The sequence below is a fragment of the Macrotis lagotis genome, chromosome 1 (assembly GCF_037893015.1).
Source record: "Macrotis lagotis isolate mMagLag1 chromosome 1, bilby.v1.9.chrom.fasta, whole genome shotgun sequence".
NCBI lineage: Eukaryota > Metazoa > Chordata > Mammalia > Peramelemorphia > Peramelidae > Macrotis > Macrotis lagotis.
The window spans coordinates 691428441-691451686 of NC_133658.1; the positions used below are offsets into that span (position 1 = coordinate 691428441).

Genomic DNA, 23246 nt, shown 5'->3' on the forward strand with positions numbered 1-23246 from the left:
ATTCTGCTTTTTTGACATTTTGAGTTTAAGTTGTCTACTAGAGATCCAATCTGAAATGTTTGAAAGATAGTTTGGAGATTTTAGATTGGAAATCAATAGAGAGTTTGGGACAGGATAGGTAGAATTGAGAATCCTTAGCATAGAAATGATCATTAAATTCACTAAAACTAATGAGATCACTAAAAGAAGGTGTATAAAGGGAGAGGAGGATCCAAGACAAAATCCTGAGAACATGTATGGTAAGAGGGCATAATCTGGATAAGATTCAGCAAAGAATACTGATAAGGAGCAATCAGATAGGAAGGAAGAAAACCAGGAGGAAAATGATATCCCAAAAACCTAGAGAAGAGAGTATTGAAGAGAATGTGATTATTAGTATCAAAAGCTTCATGGACATCAAAGAGAATGAAGATTGAGAAAAAAAGCCATGGTTTTGGCAATTAAGAAATCATTGCTGGGGGCGGCTAGGTGGCGCAGTGGATAGAGCACTGGCCCTGGAGTCAGGAGTACCTGAGTTCAAATCTGGCCTCAGACACTTAATAATTACCTAGCTGTGTGGCCTTGGGTAAGCCGTTTAACCCCATTTGCCTTGCAAAAAAACTTAAAAAAAAATCATTGCTAACTTTGGGAAAAGCAGTATCAGTGGAGTGATGAAAACAGAATACAAACCAAAAGGGGTAAAGAAGAGATTGAAAGGAGAAAAGGTGAAACATTTATTGTAGTCAGCCTTTTCAAGGAGTCTAGCCAAAAAGGCAGGGGAGATATAGGATGATACTGGGATGGAAGGTTCAAATGAGTTTTTTCAGGATGAAGGATTCATAAGAATATTTATTGGCATTTGGAAGGAGCCAGTTGAAAGGGAAGGTTTGAAAATAAGTAAAGAGTATCAAGGAGACAGAATGGAATGGGATTGCTTGAATAGGTAGCGTTGTTAAGGAGTAAAGCCACTTCCTTTTGTGAGAGAAGGATGAAGATAGTGGCAGAAGCCATCTTAGTGATAGGAGATATTGAATGAGAAAAGTTGTGATTGTTTTCTTCTGCAAAATGGAGGCAAGGTCTCAACTGAGAGAGTAGGGTAGGGGCAACCAGGGAATATTTGAAGAAAGAAGAAAAAGTTTGGAAGTGCCTCTATGGAGAAAGGGATAGTGAGTTTGCAAGGCAAGTTTAGAAGGATTACTTAGTAGTTACTGAGAATTCAGTTGAAGCTGTTGTAACATAAATTTGTAGAGGACACAGCCAGAAGATTTGCATGATTTTCTCTACCTTTTTTCAGCAGCATTTGCTTAGGAACAAAGGTAGCAAATGATGGCAGTGATTCAAAGTTGAGGTTTGGCATGGAATAATTGATGAGATAATGAAGGGGGGTAAAGAATTCAAGAGAAGAGGACCATATAGTTGAATTATATCACCAATGTGTCAGATTGGGGAAAAGAGGAGAGAATGACTAGTACAGGGGAGATAGCCTAGGAGATAATTGAGATGTCAATGAATTGGAACTCATAGGGAGGAAAAGAGTAGGAGTTTGTAAGGGAAAGCAGAGAGAGAGAGAGAAATGAAAGATCAGTAGATTATTGTTGAATAAGTGGATTTCAGAATTCTTGAATGTGGAGGTAGTAGTACATTTGTGAGTGCTGGCAAGATCAAAGGTATTACTATGTTTGTGGGTGGCTGAGATGGAATGGAGAAGTAGCTCATGGGAAGTGCGTAGGTTGAGGAATTGAGTAATTAGAGTGTTTGAGGGAGAGTCAATAAGTATGTTGAAGTGCCCTAGTATGAGGGCAAGAATTGGGGGAGAGAAATAGAATAATGTATTGCACTCATTAAGGAAAAAGGGGAGTGAATTGGGGATATGTATAGGCAACTATCTTTTGATTTTGATTGGATGGAAGATATGAATGACATGAACTTAAAAGGAAGAGAGATTTCCTCTGTAATAGAAGAAGGAGAAAAACCTGAAAATGTCAATGAAGATCAATGAGTATTTCAACTCTTGTCTCATATAGTGAGTTAAGGGGAAATGGAAAAAAGTACAGCTTGTACTTGAATGTTTTATCATTAGTCCTCTGGAATCCTAATTGGTCATTATACTAAAAGCTCAACACAATAGTATTTCATCACTTCTATATACCATAATTTATTCATGTTACCCCTCATATTCCTAATATTTATCATATAAAAGAAGAATTGCAAATATTTTTGTATATCCTTCAAGCTTGTTTTGTCTAGGGTTAAACTTTCTCTTAATCTACCTTCCAATTCATCCTCCCTGTTTTTGCCCTTTCCCTCCTACTTCATTTTTGAGTGAAATATATTTCTGGCCTCAATTTTGTATCTATATCTTTGTATTTGTTTGTTTGACTAGTTCAGTTGAGAGTGAGGTTCCAAGATTGCCCATTCCCTTCTACCTTATCCTGGTTTATTTTGATATCTACTTGTACACCCTGATAATTTCCTTAACAGATTTTTCTTTTCTTCTCCCCATCCATTATTCCTCCTTTCCCATTCTTTTCTTAAAATCATCAAGTTATAACAGAATCATTCCCAGATCTTGTCTAATTGGATTCCTTCTTTTTTTAATAAAATATTTTGTTTTTCCCCAATTACATGTTAAAACAATTTAAAAACTTTTTTTTAAAGTTTTGTGTTCCAAATTTTATCTCTCCATCCCCTTTTTTTTCCCCCCCCCTTAGATTGGTAAACTATTGGATTCCTTCTTTGACTCTTGATACATATGTACCATCTCCCCATATTTGAAAAAAATTCATTTTATCCTTGTTTAATCTTTATCATCATTCTTCCAGGTTTACCTTGTTATGCTTCTCTTAATTCCTATGATTGAACTTCAGAGTTTTTCCGTAGCTTTGTCTTTTCATTGGGAATGCTTGGAAGTCTTCTATTCTATTCTATTCAAGATATGTTTTCCCCCCTATAGCATTATATTCAGTCTTTCAGGGCAAGCCATTCTTTGCTGGAAGGCCATAATCTTTGCCTTCTGTAATATTTTACTTCAAGTTCTGTACCCCTTTATAGTGGTGGCTAAGTCATGTGTCTGATCTTGATTATGCCTCTATGCACTTGAATTTTACTTTACAACTGCTTGTAATTTTTTCCTTTGCTGTTCCTGGGAGTTTTGGATTTTAGCTATGATATTCTAGGAGTTTTCATTTTTGTGGTGTCTTTCAGAAGGTAATTATGAATCCTTTCAATTTCCACTATAGCCTCTGACTGTAAAAATGTGAGCAGTTTAAAGTTTTTTGAAATATGGTATCTAGGCCTTTTTATTTTTTATCATGGTGTTTAGATAGTTAAATAAACTTTTAGATTTTGTCCTCTTCAATCTTTTTTCCTAGGAGAGTTGTTTTTGCTATGGGACACCCTATATTTCTATTTTTTTTAGTCTTTTGACTTTGTTACAATATTTCTTTTTGCCTTTTGAAGTTACTGACTTTTTTTGGTCTATTTTCATTATCAGGGATTTTGTTGCTTGAGTAAGATTTTGTGCCAAATTGTTTCATTCCTTTTCCAATATTTTTTTCCTATATCTCTCATTTTCCTTTAAATTTTTCCTCAAGTACTTTTATTCCTTTTATTTTTAATTTTCTCTGAAAAAACCCAAAAACTTTTGCGTTTCACTTTCAAAAATTCTAGTTGAATTTCAGGCCAAATTTTATTTTTCTCTGAGAATTAGCTTGTAAATGAAGTCATTCTCTTCTGCATTTGTCTTTAGCATTTCTCCATCACAATAGCTTATAATGATGAGGCTCTTTTTTTGTTGTCCATTTTTTTCAGCATATTTCTTACTTTCAGACTTGATGTTAGGACTCAGCTCTGCTAGACTTATGAAGGTATGGTTTGGGCTGGTCTTTTTGTGCTTTCTTAGGGTTTGTATTGTGCTATTCCAGGATCTTAGGGATGAACTGGGAATTCAAAAACTTTCAGTACTCTTAAAGTGTCTGATCCAGGGTATAGTCTAATTACTGGTTCCATGGTTTGAACTTTTCAAGTTTCTAACTTGGGCTTAGATCTGGGCAATAGTGGACTGTTGCTATACTCTATCTCTATCAGCCAGCTGGAAAGTTGTGTTGACTCAGAGTGACAGAATTGTAGATTCTTCCTTGATCTGGAATTTCTGCCTCTAAAGACTGGACTAGATGCTGAAAGAGACCATGCTGTAATTTGGAGAGATCTGAGTCGTATCATTTCTGCAGACTTGTAATCTTCCGTTTTCTCCATTTCAGGTTTACAGTTTAGGGCCTCTTTATCTGAAAACACTATTCCCCTGAACAGGTTTTTTTTTTTATCATCAGTTCTGAATTTGTGACTTGGACTGGGTGGTAGGCAGCAAAGCTATTAATCCACACTTTCCCCCATCGCAGAGACCCTACTACTCCTGTCCTTTTTGTGTTTTGGTTCTTTGCTTGCCCTGGCAGGCATGGATGTTCAGTCTTAAGACCTCACTCTCTGTCATTGCCATGCTGAGTTTGACAAATGTCTCACTGTGCCTTCAACTTAGTGCATCTTCTGTATCTCTTTAGAGAAATTGGGGGGGGGGGTCTACTGGCTAGGTGGAGCAGTGACTAGAGAGCACTGGCCCTGGAGTCAGGAGTACCTGAGTTCAAATGCGGCCTCAGACACTTAATAATTACTTAGCTGTGTGGCCTTAGGCAAGCCACTTAACCCCATTGCCTTGCAAAAACCTAAAAAAAAAAAAAAAAAAAGTTGGTGTAGAGAAGCTCAATGTACTTTCTATCATTTTACCATCTTAACTCTGCTTTTAGTATTTATTTTTTTTCCAGTTCTGTGCTGCCTTTTAGTATTGTCTTCATTTATAATTATTTTTCATTAAATCTATGGTTTTGTTTATTTTTTTGCAAACTATTGAATTAATTCATCATCTTCATTGCCCTGAGAATACTCAGTAATACTCAATTCTTTCTTATTTCATTTTCTAATGACTTCTTAATTTCATTTTTTAAGATTCCCATGTATATAATTTATTCTTATTTTGTCTCGAAAATTCAAATTTTGTTTTTGGTGCTTCTGTTGATGATATTTGAAAATATTTTTTTCTGGAATATTTTTCCTCTTTTAATCTATATTATTGTTTACAACATTTTTGTTCATTTTCTTGACTTGGTGTGTTGTTTTTTCATGTAAAACTAATTTTCTCTTGAGAGTTTCTGGTGTTTTTGCTTTTTTTTTGGCTATTTCCATTGTGTTTTTTTGAGAAGGATGCAGAAGAATTAGATTCTCTTTTGACCTCTAATTCATCTTCATTTCTTAAAGTTCTTATTTTTCTCTCTCTCTCTTTTCCCTTCACCCTTAATAGCATTGTGTGGTGTGTTTTTTTAAACTTATTTTTGAATAGTCTCTTTTATTGCTATGAATAGTCCTATGGGTCTTTTTTAATGCTTATATTTCTTTGGTGATATTTAGAAATATAAAATGTAATTCAAAATTGGTTTCCAAAATGGTTGGATCAATTTATAACTCTACCAGATGTAAATTATTTTTCACAATCTCTACAAAATTTTATCTATCTTGTTAATTTTATGGGTGGGAGATGTGCTTCATAGTTTTAATTTGCATTTATTTGATTAGTACTAATCTTGTATTTTAAAAAGTTTAATTTACAAATTTCAACACATTGTACAAACTTCAGCATGCTTTCAATGGACTCAATACAATGGACAACCCCCAAAGCAGTTATGTAAAAGGAAATATACTTCTTTAAAATATATATATATAAAACCTCATTATTTTTAGTAGTTTTATTTTCATTTCCATAGGAAAGAACAGGTATGTGTTCTCTAAATTTTTCTTTCTGTTTGTCAGTTTGGGTTTGGTATTTTTTTTAACCTGTGTTTAATATGATCTTTTTCCATCATGGCTTACAGTAGAATCCTCTGTTGAGTCAGTAGGTTCCTTCCTGGACAGCCTTGCCAGGTTCTTTTCTGGAAGCCTTGCCTTATTCTGACACAGCAGGGGTGATGCTCCACCTTTTGGAACAGTAAAGGCTGCCTTGGCAACAGGCTGGGAGCTTCGAAACTGTATCTTCATTTGCCTCCAAATGGACATGATTCTAATCAAAAATAAACTGCGCACCAAAATGTATGTTTGTACTTAGACATTCCTTAGTAGATAAAATAATAATGAAGTGATTTCTGGTCTGATTCAACATCAACCCCCAAAAGCTGGCACATGGGATTTGTCCTTAGCCTGTCTTTAGCCTTTTACGGAACTTGTATACCTTATATCCCCATGTTTGAAAACAAAACCCCAAATATGCAAACAAGGTGTATTTGAAGACTTGGTTGACTATTTAACAAAAATTTTTTTAAGGTGTTTTTCTTTTGGGGCTCTTATTAGCTAGAAACTCACTTGTCAAGGATTTAGGGACCAGGTTATATGTAAATATACTTTTTATCAGTGACATCACCCATTTGGAATAGGATTGATTTATTTTATAATTTGCTTCATCACATGGTTTTGGGGAAATTCTGTTGCTGCCATTGATGAGTTAAAAATGACTGTCATTCAGGGCTAGGTTTGTGTGTATCAAACACACAAGACCACCCTGTATCCTACAGCATGTGCTAGTTTGAACAGAAACATGTCGAGTAGCTCTTCCACAGTCAATTCAGGACTTCAGGCCCCATTTACTCTGTTAACAGCAAGTTATTTCCACATGGCTTTCAGGTCTTCTTGATTATGTGGGACCAAATATGTTTAATGGCTGAAACTACTTTGAAGAAAAACTATGGGTTTTGGAGGGGGACAAAGAAGATATTGTTTCCTTACTTATTAGGTTAAAATCTTTTTAAGGACAGAATTGCCAGTGGGCCTTGCTTAAACAAAGTATACTGTGATGACTGACCTTTAAAAGAATTGAGGGAAACTTACTGCAAAGCGTGCTATGGAAATATCAATTCCTCTTCTCCCCCTTGTCACTAGATTCTGCTGAGTGTTGGGACAATCTTGACTTTATTAGGATAAATCAGTATTCCTACAAGTCACATCAGGGCCATCATTTTGATTTGATCAGTGACTGGATCTATACACAAACTCAATGAAGAATATATGTAGAAAACCATGAACCCTAGGACTTGGGTAGCTTTACCATCGCCAGTGGAAATAGGGAGCTGTATAATAGGATAGTAATTCCAACCAGTGATTGCTCTGAGAAGTGTCAACGGTAAATTCCTGAATGCATAAACCAAGGCTAGCCTGTTCAGAAACCGCAGGTATTCACCTGAAACTGAATGAACAAGTGTGTTTGAAGCACCATTAAAAAGTGAACACCTAATTTTGAAAAATGTGTGTTAAAAGGCTTATAGATGCTGAAGAGTTGCAAATTTAAAGGTGAATTAATAAACTTAGCTCTGCCTTTGCTTTACTGAGCCATCGAATTAATATCTTTGTGTACATGATGCTATAATTGGTGTGGTGAAATAAGCCCTTCCCTCACAATAGCATTAAGGTAAGTAATGCAAATACCATTACCTCTCTTTTATAGATGGGGAAAATCCCAGAAAGATTAATTGATTTGCCTGTTGTCACATTGGTTGTTGGCTGTAGAGCTGGTCTTCAGGTTTCAAAATTCAGTGAGTTTCTAGTATAGAACACTGTCTTCCATAAAACCATAGTTCTTGCTTCAGAGAGAATAAAGAGTCTTATTACAGAGCTTGAATAGGCCAAACCTGAAATTGCAGTATGGGGTAGGTAAGCAAAGCCCTTTATCTATGAATTCAGTCTTTTTGCTAATTTTAAAGAGTTACAAGACTGAATAGAGACCTTTAAGACTCCTTAAAACACTCAATTTTACATTCCATTACAAACAATACTCAGGAGCTGCATCTTCTGTCCTTCTTAGAAGTACTGGGTTGCTGAGGACATTAGCTTGTTGAGCATTAATTACACTCAAGGCTTTGTCTTGTTTAAAAAAAAAAAAGGGGTAAAAGACCTTCATTGGTATGAATTCTGGTCAAGTAACTAGTGCATTTCAAAGTGGACTAGATATTCATTTTACAATGAAAGGATGAGAGGGCCTTAATGTCTTGCTGTCAATTTGAGTATCTAAGATTGAAAAAGTTGTGGCCATTATCCATTAATCACAATGACCTCTGAAGTACCATCCAAATTCTTTATTTTTTCGAGTTTGAAAGTAATGAACCACTAGTTAGGCCTTGGAAATCTTTATATTAGAGGAAGTCTATTGTAGCAATAGACATGATAAAAAGTTTGGGGATGCAATTAAAAAGTGGAGTTTGGATGAATCAGAAAGCTGTCGATGGAGATCAGAGAAAGGCAAAGCAGACTATCTACATTAGAAGCAGCTTACAATGTAAGCCAAGCACATCCAGAGATCCATAAAGGCACAGACTGTCTTTCTCTTCTATCTCTCAATTTCAAACAAGAATTTATTAAACTGTAAGGCATCAAGAATACAATGGCAAAATGAAAAATCTCCCTTCAAGGACCTTTCAAAAGGTAAGTTAATGTAGGGTGAGTTTGTTTTAAAAAAATGAATAAACATAATACATTCAAACATTCATAGATAACAAAACAATTATATGAAATGGTGACCTTCAGTTATGCAGGGTTCATTTTTATTTTTATTGCTTTAGGTTTTTGCAAGGCAAATGGGGTTAAGCCCAAGGCCACACAACTAGGTAATTATTAAGTGTCTGAGACCGGATTTGAACCCAGGTACTTCTGACTCCAAGGCTTTACCCACTACGCCACCTAGTCACCCCTTGGGTTCATTTTTAAAAGAAATCACCTGGAAAAAGGGTAAAAACATCACTTGTACAAAAATATTCACAGCAGCTCTGTTTGTGGTGGCAAAGAATTGGAAATCAAGTAAATGTCCTTCAATTGGGGAATGGCTTAGCAAACTGTGGTATATGTATGTCATGGAACACTATTGTTCTATTAGAAACCAGGAGGGATGGGAATTCAGGGAAGCCTGGAGGGATCTGCATGAACTGATGCTGAGTGAGATGAGCAGAACCAGAAAAACACTGTACACCCTAACAGCAACATGGGAGTGATGGTCAACCTTGATGGACTCACTCATTCCATCAGTGCAACAATCAAGGACAATTTTGGGCTGTCTGCAATGGAGAATGACAGCTGTATCCAGATAAAGAGCTGTGAAGTTTGAACAAAGTTCAAGGACTATTCCCTTTAATTTAGGAAAAAACCCCAGATATCTTATTGTCTGATCTTGTTACCTCTTAGACTTCTTGTCTGTTCCTTAAGGATGATTTCTCTCTCATCACACCAAATTTGGATCAAGGTACAACATGGAAACAATGTAAAGACTGACAGATTGCTTTCCATGGGGGGGGGGGGGCGGGAAGTAAGATTGGGGGAAAAATTGTAAAACTCAAATAATATCTTTAAGAAAAAAAAAAATAAATCACCTAGGATAATATGATGAAAGGAGAGGCCAAAACTAAGGGGACCAGGAAAGACATCCACAGGTAAGCTGAGTCATAAGAGAAGCTAGGGATTCTGAGAAGTGGAGCTTTACAAGACTGCATCTAGGGTAAGGGGGACTTGTTCTCCAAAGGCCTAGGGGGTAGAGATGGTGTGCCAAATTGGGGCCATTTCAAATAGGTCAATTTGGTTGGAACTTTTGTTCCATAAGCCTGGAAAGGTAGACAGGTGCCAGATGATGAAGGGATGGCAGAAAATGAACTGCCAGTCTCAGGATTTTGTACTTTATCCCTTGGGTAATGGGGAACCATTAAGAGTTTTGTAAGCAATTCAATAAGGGACCTACCTAATTACCTAATTCAGGCATTTGTTAAGTAGTAATTGAACATTAAACTCAATTTACATATTCTGCCCTGGTGACAGTGGGGGTTAGGGTGGGAGGGATCATAATCCTGGGTTTTAGTCCTAGCTCTGTCAATAAATTGCTCAGTCTGTGGCCTAGCACAAATTAATATAACTTGCATGGTCCTCAGTTTATTCATCTGTTAAAATGAGGTGTTTGAACTAAACCTCTAAAATTCCTTCTGACTTTCTATCATTTTGTGTCTTTTTAGGAAAATGATAAAGGACATCAAGTTAAAGAGTAGCAGTTATACTTTGGTCTAGCAATTAAAAAAATCTGTTATTAAAAAAAATCTTTTAATTCTAATTCTTAATTTTCATGACTAAAAAAAGGACGCATTGTTATATAGTTACATCTAACTCTTCAGTGGATCATATTGTCCATGGGGTTTTCTTGGCAAAGATACTAGGGTGGTTTACCATCTCCTCCAGTGGATTAAGGCAAACAGATGTTACTTGACTTGCCCAAAGTCATGGAGCTAGCAAGAACTCAGATTTTCCTAACTTCAGGTCCACTGAGCAATCTAGCTGCCTTAAAAAACAAAAAGTTACAGAGATGGTTTATTCCATTTAACAGCAATTTACAACTTAACTATAAGATTGTTTTTTTTCTTTCAAAGAGGTATCCTCTTATGTTGTATTTTTTTTAAGATTTTTTTTTTAGGTTTTTGCAAGGCAAACGGGGTTAAGTGGCTTGTCCAAGGCCACACAGCTAGGTAATTATTAAGTTTCTGAGACCGGATTTGAACCCAGGTACTCCTGACTCCAGGGCCGGTGCTTTATCCACTGCGCCACCTAGCTGCCCCTATTATGTTGTATTGACCATGACTCAATTACTTAGAAAACAAAAGCTGGAGGTTGAGCAAAGCTTTTATTTATACTTAGCATTTAAGTCTATGTTTCTTTATTAACTTGGGAACCCATTTACTCCTTGAAAGGCCAGGTCCTGTCATATCTTATATCACTATACAGGCATTTGATATCTCTTCTAGCTCTGATTCTAAAATGAAAAAGAATAAAATTTTGATTCAGATCATTATTAAACTTAGTGAGAAACTCCAAAGACAATATAATTACTCTCCATGAATGTCAGATTGATTTTCTGGTGATGTGCTAGCTTTCTGGAATCCAGTCAGTACATGTTCAGTAAGGAGTGTGTGTTCTGCATACTTCCCAATTCCATTCAGTCACTGACTGCTTTAGAACCAAATCACCAACAACAATGGGAAGGAGAGGTAACATTCCACTCTACACACCTCCATATTATAGGGTCAGATCTTTCTTTCAAAAGTTGTTTGAGGGGCGGCTAGGTGGCCTAGTGGATAAAGCACCGGCCTTGGAGTCAGGAGTACCTGGGTTCAAATCCGGTCTCAGACACTTAATAATTGCCTAGCTGTGTGGCCTTGGGCAAGCCACTTAACCCCGTTTGCCTTACAAAAAAGAAAAAAAACTTAAAAAGTTCAGTTTGAGTACAAGCTGTTCCAACCTTTGAGTTAGTAATGAATATAAAAAAAGTCAATTTGAGATTTCAGTTAGGAAACAAATAATACTGTGATTTTGAAAAAGTCTGTAAAAAGGAAAAAAAAAGACTACTGACCGGCTGTTCTGAAGCCATTCAAGTTTTAAAACTGAATAATGAAAATCAACATGTTTAAAATCTATTTGACTTCTTGAAGAGTTTTAGGCAAAATGTGACTTAGCTGGCACCAAGATGTGCCCTTCACTTTGCCCAGTTTGCTGTCAAAAGGGACTGCAATCTGGATGACTGTTACATCTCCTTTGGCTTTGGTCAGAAACCTGGGAGGCTTTCCCAAAATGTAAGACTTGCTAGCAGTTTCTTGCATGTGAAAAAATGTAAAACACTACACAAAGATGAGAGATTCTTTTAGGGGCAACACTGACTGAAAGAACAGCTTAAAGGATTGGTGGAGGATGCGTTTATCCTAATGCTCCTTTTAAAAGGGGGATAATGGACACATGTGCTGGATTATCTTTATATTTGTGAAACCTGTTCACCAAATCCAAAGCTCCCCCAGATCTGTAAGACAGAGTAGGACCAGCACTAAGAAAACAATTTACTTCACTGGGTCAATGCAGAGTGGAAAGATCCCTGGAGTTTGAGACAATTTCATCTAGGTTCAAATCCTGACTGACAATAAATCATTTTAACCCTTTGTGCCTCAGTTTATTTATCTGTAAAATGAGAGGGGGGGTAGATTTCAAAGTTCCCTTCTAGTTCTAAGAACTGTGAAATAAAAAGTTCCATTAAATGTTTTTCTTGAAAAACTTCCCATGATTATTAGAAAAGCTCTAGCCAAAGTCCATCCCCCCCCCTTTTCAGGGTACCAAGTCAAGTCAGAATAAAGAAAAATACACCCTAAAGGAACCTCATGACACCTTCACAAGAGATGAGGCTTCTCAATGCAGCCTTGTCTTCTGCAGAGGTCACACAGGCTCAAACTCTGGAACTTGTGGGGCCAAGTCATGTTGAAAAGAAATTGGTTCTTTCAGTATTAGAGCAGATAGAGCCATGTTCTAGCACTGTACTACCAGTACAAACTTTAAGTTTGCTACTTTTTATATTTAGAAAACATCAAAATACTGACAGATTGAAGATATAAATGTTCAAGAACGAAAGTCAAAAAAAAGGGGGAGAAAATAGACATGGCCCAAAAGAAGGGGGTGGGGGTGGGGGAAAAAACCCCAAGATTACATGCTTTAAGCTAGGTTTTCATTCTAGACCTTCCTTCAAATTGTTAAGAGAGGCAGGGGGGAAGTTAGATGGCTTATCAGTATTAGAACAAAAATAAAGAGAATAAATGAGCCAAAGTAGTTTCACAACATGGAAAAAATAGGATCATCCTGAACAGTACTTTTTCCTCAGTCCCTCCCTCTAAGAGTTTTTAAATCCTTTTCTTCAATACTTCCACATGAAAAGGTTGTCTGAACTTTATAAAGGACTAAAATGTGCTCTGTGGAATGGATCAGTGAATAGCTTCTCTAAGTGACTTTTTGGATTTTATAAAAGACATCAACCTTTTCCTCTAAATGTACCTTGATCACAAAAGAAGTAAAAATCCTTGACCCTGAAAAAAAAAATCCCATTTATTAAAGTGATCATAGTTCCTCCCAGTCCTTTTCTAAATGGAAGGGCAAAGTGCCTCACTCTAGCCCCAGTGAATGTATAGTTGGTCTTTGTTGCTTTAAAAACCTTAGCACTGATTATGGGCAGCTAGGTGGTGTAGGAGATAAATCACCAGACCTGGATCAGGAAGTCATCTTCCTAAATTAAAATCTGCCTCCCCCCAGCACTTGTTAACTGTGTGACTGGGAAAGTTTCTTCTTCATCTACTAAATTAGAGCTGATGGAGGAAGTGGCAAACACCATTATCTTTAAACCAAAAGAGTTTTTAGTCAGATGCTACTGAAAACTAAACAAGTCATATCTAATTTCCTAGAATTTCATAGTGTTTTTTTTATGATTTACAAAATGTTATATTATCTCATCTGATACTTACAATAACTCTGAGATAACTAATATCACTCTCATTTTACAGATATGGAAAATGAGGTTGAGGGGTTCAATGACTTGTCTAGTGTGAAACTGCTAGCATCTGGCCTGGGATTTGAACTATGGTCTTCTACCATGCTGTTTCTCTCAGTCTATCCTGCCTCTTTTCCCATCAACTTTACCAATTCTAAAAACCTCATTTATTGTTTAGAAGAGAGAATTTCAGATAATATAATGTCAAAAATTTCATCACATCCTTTAAAGATAACTGGAAGGGCCAAATGTCATCACAAAATTAGCTTTAAGAATTGCCGATTTTTTTTTTCATTCCCTCTGGCAAGGGAGGAGAAACCTCATCACTAACATAATTCACATTTTAGAAGATGCTTTAAGATTTACAACAGGCTTTCCTCACAACAACCCTGTGAGGTGAATATTGTAAGTATTCTCATTTTACACTTAATTTCTCACATGTCACACACCTTGTAAGGATCAGACAGGATTTAAACCTTAGCTTCAATATTCTTTTCCATTTCAACATGCTAACTCATATTTATATGCTATATACATAAATAACATCACCGCCCCCCCCAGATATATGTTTACAAACCCCATCACTCACAGGAGGAGTGAGGCAGGAAATGAGAAGTACAAGCTTTAACATCTCCATTCCTACTTTAAATAAAATGACAGGTAAAGAGAAATGCACAAGGTTTCAGAGCCAATAGGTGGCTGAAGCAGGACTTGAATCTGGATCCTCTGACTCCAAAGTCCTAGAGATCTTCCCAAACTGCCAGGGCTGCTTCACTTCACTTCATTTCCCTATTGTTGTAAATATGCCTTAGATATCTCATCCAAAAGAAATAGAGTAAACAAAAGAAGGGAGATGATAGCATTGTCTATTATGAAGATGAGAAAATCCCAGAACCAGGTTTGGAATGTGTTAAGGTAAAAGGAGGGAGAAGAGAAGGGATTTGTCATAGCAAATATACTTCAGACCTCCTGGATGGAAAGAGGAATAATTGAGTAATTTGGGAAACATCCTAAATTAGGCTCTGAGCATAAGAGTAGTGCTGAAGAACCTAGATCATCCAGACAACTGCTGGAACTCTCCCTTTGCTAAAATCTGAGTTGTTAATGACTCTTTGACCTGCTTAGTGGTAACTATATCCTTCAAAAGATGGAGAATCCAACAAGAGTTAGTTCTGTTCTCAATTTGGTGCTCATTAATAGGTAAGACTCACATGCTGGGATAGAAATGATGAGACCTGAATTCATTTGTGACCTCAGATGATTCAGGTCTTCCTGACTCTATTCATTTAGTCACCAGTTACCTCCAATGCCTCAATGAAAAACTGATAACAGGGTAAGAAGAGATGCTCAATTCCAATGATGCTTGTTTTCTCAATGCCAACAGGGCCATTTGAATTGGAAAAGACAAGACAAAAATACCGGGAGTACCTAATATAAGGAGTTAATAAGGTAGCACCTTTCTGTCCTTGAATGAATTCAGTCATACAGCCAAAAAGAACTATCTCTTCGGGTCCTGAAAGAATTGGCAGATGTAACCTGGAGCCATTGTCACTGGTATTTGAAAGATTAGGAACAAAAATTATTTAAGAAATAATTTTCTATTGGATAAGAACTGCCAGGAAATCTGGGAAAAAAATCTGGCAGAAATTAGGCTTAATCCACAATAAGTTCAAAATGGATATGCATTTTTGTGTTCCTATTTATCAAAAAGATAGTACCATAAAATTGCAAGAAGCAAATCAAACACAATTCACAGCCTGGATAGGAGATGTATTTTTAACCAAAAAAGGGATAATTACAAAAGATTGCAAGGCAATTACAAAAGATAAAGTAGATAACTTTGGTTATATGACATTGAAAAGCTTCTGCACAAACAAAATTAATGTGAGGATAAAAAGGGAAGTAGTTGAATGAGGGAAAAAAAACTTTCTATCAAATTTCTCTGATCATAGTTTGATATACCAGATGCATAAAGAGCTAATAGAAATGTATAAGCTCCTAAAATATTTCACAGTAACCAATTGGTCAAAGGATATGAAAAAACAGTTCTTGAAAGAATTGCAAACTACTAACAACCATATGAAAGAATACTCCAAATCATTAATAAAAGAAAAGCAAATTAAAAAAAAAAAACTCTTGGGAGTTTTACTTCACATTCAGCAAATTATGAAAGATGAAAAAAAAATTGGGAAGTTAATGTTGGAGGGATTGTAGAAACAGACATATTAATATATTACTGGTGGAGTCTGAATTAGTACAACTATTCTAGAAAGCAATTGTAATCATGCAAATAAGGTACTAAAATGTCCATATCTTTTGACCCAAGAGACTACACATACAGAACATACGCCCCAATGGAGGTCATACAACAATATACTTTTAGCAGCACTTTTCCAGTGGTGAAGAAATGGAAACAAAGCAAATGTCCATTGAGTGAACATGACTAGACAATGAATATAATGGAATGGTATGGTGATGTAAGAAAAGATTAATATGATAAATATAACAAAGCATAGAAAGATGTACATGTACTAAGGTATACTTTAGTAGGGACAAGAAAAAAATTACACAATAACTACAAAACGTACAACCAATACAAAACCATAAAAAAAAAAGAAAAATTACAAAGAACATGCCGAGTCTCAAAGAAGAGATATAGTAAGACATCTCCCCCAATTCCTTTCCAGAGTAAAGAGCCTGCAGGAATGGAATACTGTATTACTTTCAGAATTCTTTGATGTACTAATCAGTTTTGCTAATTCAAAAATATCTATGTCTTGTTATATGGGGTAGTCCTAGAAGGGATACAAATAGGACTTGTAAAAAATGTAAATACAAAATACGCAAATAAAATGTAAAAAGAAAGATTACGGAAAATGGGACAGGCAAATACAGCAGTTATGGACAGAATAGTTTCATTAAGAATAAATCGCCCCATTACTGGTAGAGCTGTGAAATGATCCAACCATTCTGGAGAGCAATTTGGAATTATGCCCAAAAGGGAATAAAACGTGCATACCTTTGATCCAGCAATACTACTACTCTACACCCTGAAGAGATCATGCAAAGGGGTAAAAACTCCACATCTACAAAAATATTTGTAAATCTTTGTTTGTGGTGGCAAAGAATTGGAAATAGAGGGGGATGTCCATCAATTGAGGAATGGCTGAACAAATTGTGGTATATATTTGTGATGGAACACTATTGTTCTATTAGAAATCAGGAGGGATGGGAGTTCAGAGAAGTCTGGAAAGACTGCATGAATTGATGCTGAGTGAGATGAGCAGAACCAGAAGAGCACTGTACACACTAACAGCAATATGGGGATAGTGATCAACTTTGATGGACTTGCTCACTCCATCAATGATCAGAGATAATTTTAGGGGATCCGTGATAGATACCATCTGTATCCAGAGAAGAAACTATGGAGTTTAAACAAAGACAAAAATTTTTTAAAAAGTTGTCTTATGTATTATTTAATTTTGCTATTTCTAATATGTTCTTTCTTCCTTAAGGACATGTTTTTCCCCCAACACATTCAATTTTCATCTATGCATATCATGGAAACAAATGTAAAGACAGTATCAGATTGCCTTCTATTGAGGGGAGGGGGGAAAGGAGGGAGAAATTTGTTAAATTCAAAACCTTGCAAAAAAAAAGACTGGTATGAATTACTATTGTATATAATTGGAAAAGAAAATATTTATATAATTAAAAAAAGAATAAATCACCCCCTCTTACCCCACCCCCAAAAAGACATGCCAGAATAACTTAATTTCCTTTTACGTAGGACTCTTAAACTAGTAAATGAAGGGAAAGGTGTGGATATAGTTTACTTAGATCTCTAGTAAAACTTTTTAAAGTCTCATACAAGATAGTAATATAATCAGATGGTTTCAGAACTGGTTTGATGGTTGGACTCAGAGTGGTTGTTTATGGTTCAATATTAACATGGTAGGGGGCAGTTAGGTGGTAAAATGGATAGTGCACTGGCCCTGGAGTCAGGAGGCCCTGAGTTCAAGTCTGGCCTCAGACACTTAATAATTATCTAGCCATGTGACCTTGGGCAAGTCACTTAACCCCACTGCCATGCAAAAACAAAAAAATATTAACATGGTAGGTCTCTAGTGGAATATCTCAGGGATCTATGCTTGACTCTCTGATGTTTTACAATTTGATCATTGACTTCAATAAAGCATAAATGTTATGCTCCCCAAATCTACAAATGAAGAAAATTGAGAGGTGAAGGAAGCACAGTCAGGATACACAGAATCTTCACTGGTTAGAGCACTGGACTTGATGTAATAAAGTGAAATTCAATAGGGATTAATCTATAATCTCAAATTTGGGTATAAGAAATCAACTTCACAGCTATAAGATAGGGGAGGCATGGCTAGACAGCATAATAAAAAAGAATAAATATATTAAAAGTGGACTACAGCAGTGGAAAGAACACTGGCCCTGGAGTCAGGAGGACCTGAATTCAAGTCTGGTCTCAGACACTTAATTACTTAGCTGTGTGACTTTGGGCAAGTCACTTTAACCCCATTGCCTTGCAAAAAACAAAACAAAAAGATGGATAGTAATCTCAATACAGATTAGTATTCAGACAAAAAAATTAGTGTATGTTGGTGGTGTAAACTAATCCAACCATTCCAGAGAACAATTTGGAACTGTGCCCAAAGAGCAATAAAAATTTGATCCAGTGATACCTCTACTAGGTCTGAATCCCAAAGAAATTATAAAAATGGGAAAAAGAACTAATGCACAAAAATGGTTACAGTGGTTCTTTTTTAGTGGCAAAGGATTAGAAATTGATAGTATGCCTATAAATTAGGGAATGGCTGAACAAATTGTGTCATATGAATGTAATAGGGTACTACTGTTTTCTAAGAAATTACGAGCAAAGAGCATTGGCTCTCAAGTTGAGAGATCCTGAGTTCAAATCAGGCCTCAGACACTGATACTTAGTTGTGTGACATTGAGCACGTCATTCAACCCTAATATCTTATAAAAAACAAAAAAAGAAATCATAAGTAGGCAGATTTCATAAAAGACTTTGTATGAACTGATGCTGAGTAAAGTGAGGAAACCAGGAGAACACTGTACAACATTAACAGCAATGCCATGATGATTAGCTACGATGGACTTAGCTCCTTTCAGCAGTGATCAAGGATAATTCTAAAAGACCTGTAATGGAAAAACTATGAGGTCTGAATGCAGGCCAAAGCATACTATTTTCACTTTTTAAAACTTGTTTTATTTTTTTTCTTTCTTGTGGCTATTTTTCCCCTTTTAGTTATGATTCTTCTTTTACAACATGATTAATATGGAAATATGTTAAACATGATTGCATAATGCATAATTTATATCAGACTACACTCAATTCATGGAGAGGAAGGGAGGTAGAAACAAGGAACTTGAAAGTTCACAGAAAAGATGAATGTTGAAAGCTATCTTTGTAACTGGAAAAAATAAAAAGTGAAATCTCGGATTGCATAAATAAGAGGCATGGCTTTCAAGAATAAGGAGGTGTGGGGTGGCTAGGTGGCACAGTGGATAAAGTACTGGCCCTGGAGTCAGGAGTACCTGGGTTCAAATCCGGTATCAGACACTTAGTAATTAGCTAGCCGTGTGGCCTTGGGCAAGCCACTTAACCCCATTTGCCCTGGCAAAAAAAAACAAAACAAAACCAACCTAAAAAAAAAGAATAAGGAGGTGAGTTTCATTACACAAAAAATCCCACTGTTCTCAGACATCTTTTGGAGTATTGTACTCAGTTTTGGGCACCATGATTTGGGGACACTGATGAACTTATAACTGCCTAGAGAATAGCCAAAATGATGAAGAACCCTGAGTCTACAACATGGGAGAATGAGTTAAGGGAACGGAGGGATTTAGCCTGGTGAAGAGAAAGCACAGGAGGGTTATATTCGTTGTTATTTTCAAATATCTTAAAAGCTATCATGTGAAGGAGAGGTTGTACTTATTTTGCTGAGTCCTAAAAGGGTCAAAACAAAAGCAAGGGGGAAAAAAATTGCAATTAAGCAAATTTAAGCTTGATGTCAAGAATAACTTTTAGTAACTAGAACTGTGTCAAGATGATAGGGATTACCTTAAGAGAGGTGAGCTTTCTTTTTTTTTTTTAGAGGTCTTTAAAGCAAAGGGTAACATAACCTCAGGTATGTTACAATGGGAACTCTTGAGTTGGACTAGATAGTCAACGAGGTACCTTCCAACTCTCAAATTTGATGGTTCTGTGAAAAGCTTTTTTTCTAAATCATTACTATGGTTACTCACTGAACAGGAAAATGGATTTGGTCAACAAAATCAACAAAAAATACAGCCTTTGTATCAAGTACTAAAGAGCAACACACTACCTAATAGTTTCTAAAAGCACCTTTCTAAAATTGAAGTGAAAAGGAAAAAGGAATTATTTGTATTATAGTCTTCTCTAAGAAAGTACTCTTTTATTCTCTTATTTTATATCTGAGCAAAAATTGGTAGCAAGAATACTCATCAGTTAATAAGATAACTTTCCTAAGAAAAACTGTTCCCATGCCAATAAAAATGTGAACTTTCATACTAAAGACAGAAGAGCTAAGTAGTAGCCTAGTTTGGAACTTAACATTTGGTATTTTCTAACATGAAAAAAGAAAAGACCGAAGAACTTTTAACCCTCAGAGCACAGGGAAATAATGACTTGTTAATTCTTTGAGAAAAATGTTCAGGAAACTCCATATAAATAGGATAGAAATTATTTCAAAATAGTATTGCAAAATGGGCAAGTCTTTAAATAATAGGAAGACTTTTGCTTAAAGAAAATAAGACACCAAAAGTAATATTTTGATCCCCCTTTCAAAATGCATGTATAAAAAGAACTAAAGAGATAAATCAAGGAAACAGGGTTTACATTTACAGATGAGAAAGGAGTGCTCATTGCTAGTAGACACCAAATGAATTTAAATATTTGTAGGTAGATGGGTTTGACATTCAGTTCTCTTTCAACTTAGCTATCTCTAAAAATGTCAGTGACTGAAGAAAGACATTTTTCCTAAAAATCTTACTTTGAATACTGTTATTTTCCACACTTTTTTTGAAGTTATATTGATATTCTGCATCTCAAAAAATGAAAGTTAAAGGAGGGAAAAAACTACAATCCAATAGTCTTGATTAGAGATAATAAATGTTTATCAGGAAAGAAATAAGAAGCAACATGGTCTAGGTCACAGAGTTTAATCAGCATTGGGCTATGAATAGGCCCCTGACTCTAAGGCACTTTGGAATTGATTTATACAGCACTGGAGACCCTGGCACAGTTCATTTGTGCCCTATCTGTGGTAGCTAGTTTTTGTCTTCTTTTTGACTCTGATGATGGACTAGAACCAACTAACCAACCAATGAATAGGCCCTCTCAGTTTAATGCTCCTTTACACTTAAGCATATTAGGAGTGAAAACAAGCAAAATCCTCAAAACCAATTTAAATAAATATTTTTCTTCAGGACTTCAAGAATCTGATTTCATCACAGTACTTCTTTCCAACACAACTGGCAACCCCTGTACACATCTAGAGACAATCTTTACTTGTTAAAGTGCCTACTGCATACCCAGACACTTTCCAAAATATATGCATATCCAGGGTTCAACCTTCTCATGTGGGTTTCTCTGAATGAAGTTGTTCTTGGATAACAGACATGGTCCTTGGCCAGGTCTATATTTGAAATATGTGACTCACCAAACATCTACTGGCCTAGTCCTAAAAGACCTAAGCTTTCAGCAATTTCATTATCTCCCAATATTTTATGACAATTGTTAAGGGAAAAAATGCAGAGATTTTTGAATTTCATTTCCTCTTAATTCACAGTTACATACAGGGTATGTAAGCTACATACCATTTTTTTTTGGTAGAAGGTTACCAGAAGTGAATGAGTCCCCATGTTGACAACAGTATGAATGAAGAAGAAAAAGCAATTCCTCAGAACTACACTCAAAATTGATTCCTCTCCAACTCTAAACATAGACTGTTGCACTAGCTTTAAGAACTTGTCACTTACAAAAAGCCAGAAGACCTGACTTCTTAATCTGTTGTGTCTTCCATGGTTTCTATTGAAATTATAAAATGGATTTAGGTCAAAGGAATTTTTGCTATCAGAAATTATATGTAGATACATCTCTAATACATCTCTACCCTATGCTTACTTATATAGCAATCTAACTGAAAATTACCCATCATGTAGATAATTTGATAGCTATAGATAGAGTTAGCTATAGATAGTTATATCACAAAGGGAAACATCACCAAGATTTGTTTGTCCTTTATGTCTTGGTTGGAAAAAAAATATCAAAATCCAAAACAAAACACAAAGCTTCAATCTAGAAAAAAATGACCATTTTCATACTCAAACATCAGTGACATGGTATATTGCCATAGAATGCTCAGTAAAAGATTACTACTGCTAGCCAGATTAGAAATAAAAAGGAAGTGCAATAGTGATTGATAAATTGAAATTTTATGAAGTGACTCAAAAATGAAAAGTCTAGATTTGACATAGACTGATTCTTTTATTTATAGCCATAGCTATCACTACTTTAAAGAAGCACAGTTATGAAAAAAGACAGAATAGATGAAATTTAAGTGGGTACATGCATTTTAATGGTTAACAGTAAAGATGTTCTTACATTTTAGTAGTCAGAGATTAACTTTAACTTGTGTTTACCTGGAGAAATGATTATTGAAAAATATGTGGAATTTATGCAATGTACACCTTTCATAAATAACTGTATACTGTTGAGGTTGAAAAAAGTTCAAGATACTAACATAGCAAATATATGCCTGTGTAAGTATTCAGAAAAAAATTGCATATTGCAAAAGTCATTTGTATTAAAAATTACACAAATTCAATAATATGAATATAAAAAGTGACACTGCAAGAATTTTCTGCATTAAAGAGCTATGCATGTTTTAAGTACATAGTTTAATCCACAAGATCACCTTTCAATTCCCTTTAGATAGAAGCATGCTATGAGTTTTAATTTCTACTTAGAATCAGTTCCCAAACCACCACGAACATAAAGCCCATTTAAGCAGGTATACGAGTGGCAGCTTCCTCCTCAGCGTCAGCTCGGTTTGCGTTAATTTCTGCTAGTGTTCGCCCAAATCGAGCCCATTCATCATTGCGAGGAACGGCGATTTGCTATTAAAAGAAAGAAAATGTTTTATGTATGCTGAAAAAAATTAAGAGATCATCTTACCCTCTATCATTTCTGTTTGTTTTCAAATAGTTTTTCCACTAAAAAATAAGCATTGGCCTGAATGGCCTTTCTATAATCACAGGTACTATAACAATGACTTACAACATTTACAGGAAATAAAAAAGAACAGTGTTTGTGAAATGTGTTGTGACAGCACTAAAACGACTTCTCTATTATCTATTCATCATTACAAGATACAATAATAATGATGCTTTGTAAATATAATGTCTGCATAACACTTTATGGATTTTCTTTTGCTAGGCCAACTTCTCTACCTTCTGATGACTAAGCTTTGTAGAGTACAGAGCCAACAGTGAAGGTGGAGGGTATGTAAGCTACATACATACCATTAAAGAATGCTGATTATGTACGTTTTTACTCCTTAGAAGTTTGGCAGTTGGATGGTTAGGATTAAAATTGCTAGGAACGTTATTTGTTGATCATTTAGATGGCCTTAATGAGATCAAGTCTTAGTTGAAGTCAACCTCAGTGAAAGGGACTTGTAATATGGGGAGTAATTTAGGAAGATAAGAGAAGACAGAAGGAAAGGAAATATTCACACACACACCAACAATGGTTTTCTTCCCTGTTCTCCTAATTCCT

At 35.7% G+C, this 23246-nt stretch overlaps 1 protein-coding gene across 3 annotated transcripts in view; it reads right to left on the reverse strand.

The window, feature by feature from the left end:
* Positions 1-21772: 21772 nt before the first annotated feature.
* DYNC1I2 (dynein cytoplasmic 1 intermediate chain 2) overlaps positions 21773-23246 on the reverse strand; it is a 70269-nt gene continuing 68795 nt past the window's right edge. For 2 of the 3 annotated variants that reach the window (XM_074215716.1, XM_074215719.1), the window contains one exon: positions 21775-22585. In XM_074215716.1, coding sequence (XP_074071817.1) covers positions 22472-22585 — 114 coding nt within the window. In that variant the 3' untranslated portion in view covers positions 21775-22471. Of the gene's footprint in view, positions 22586-23246 lie in introns of all 3 variants that reach the window. The other variant, XM_074215717.1, reaches the window with a different exon arrangement.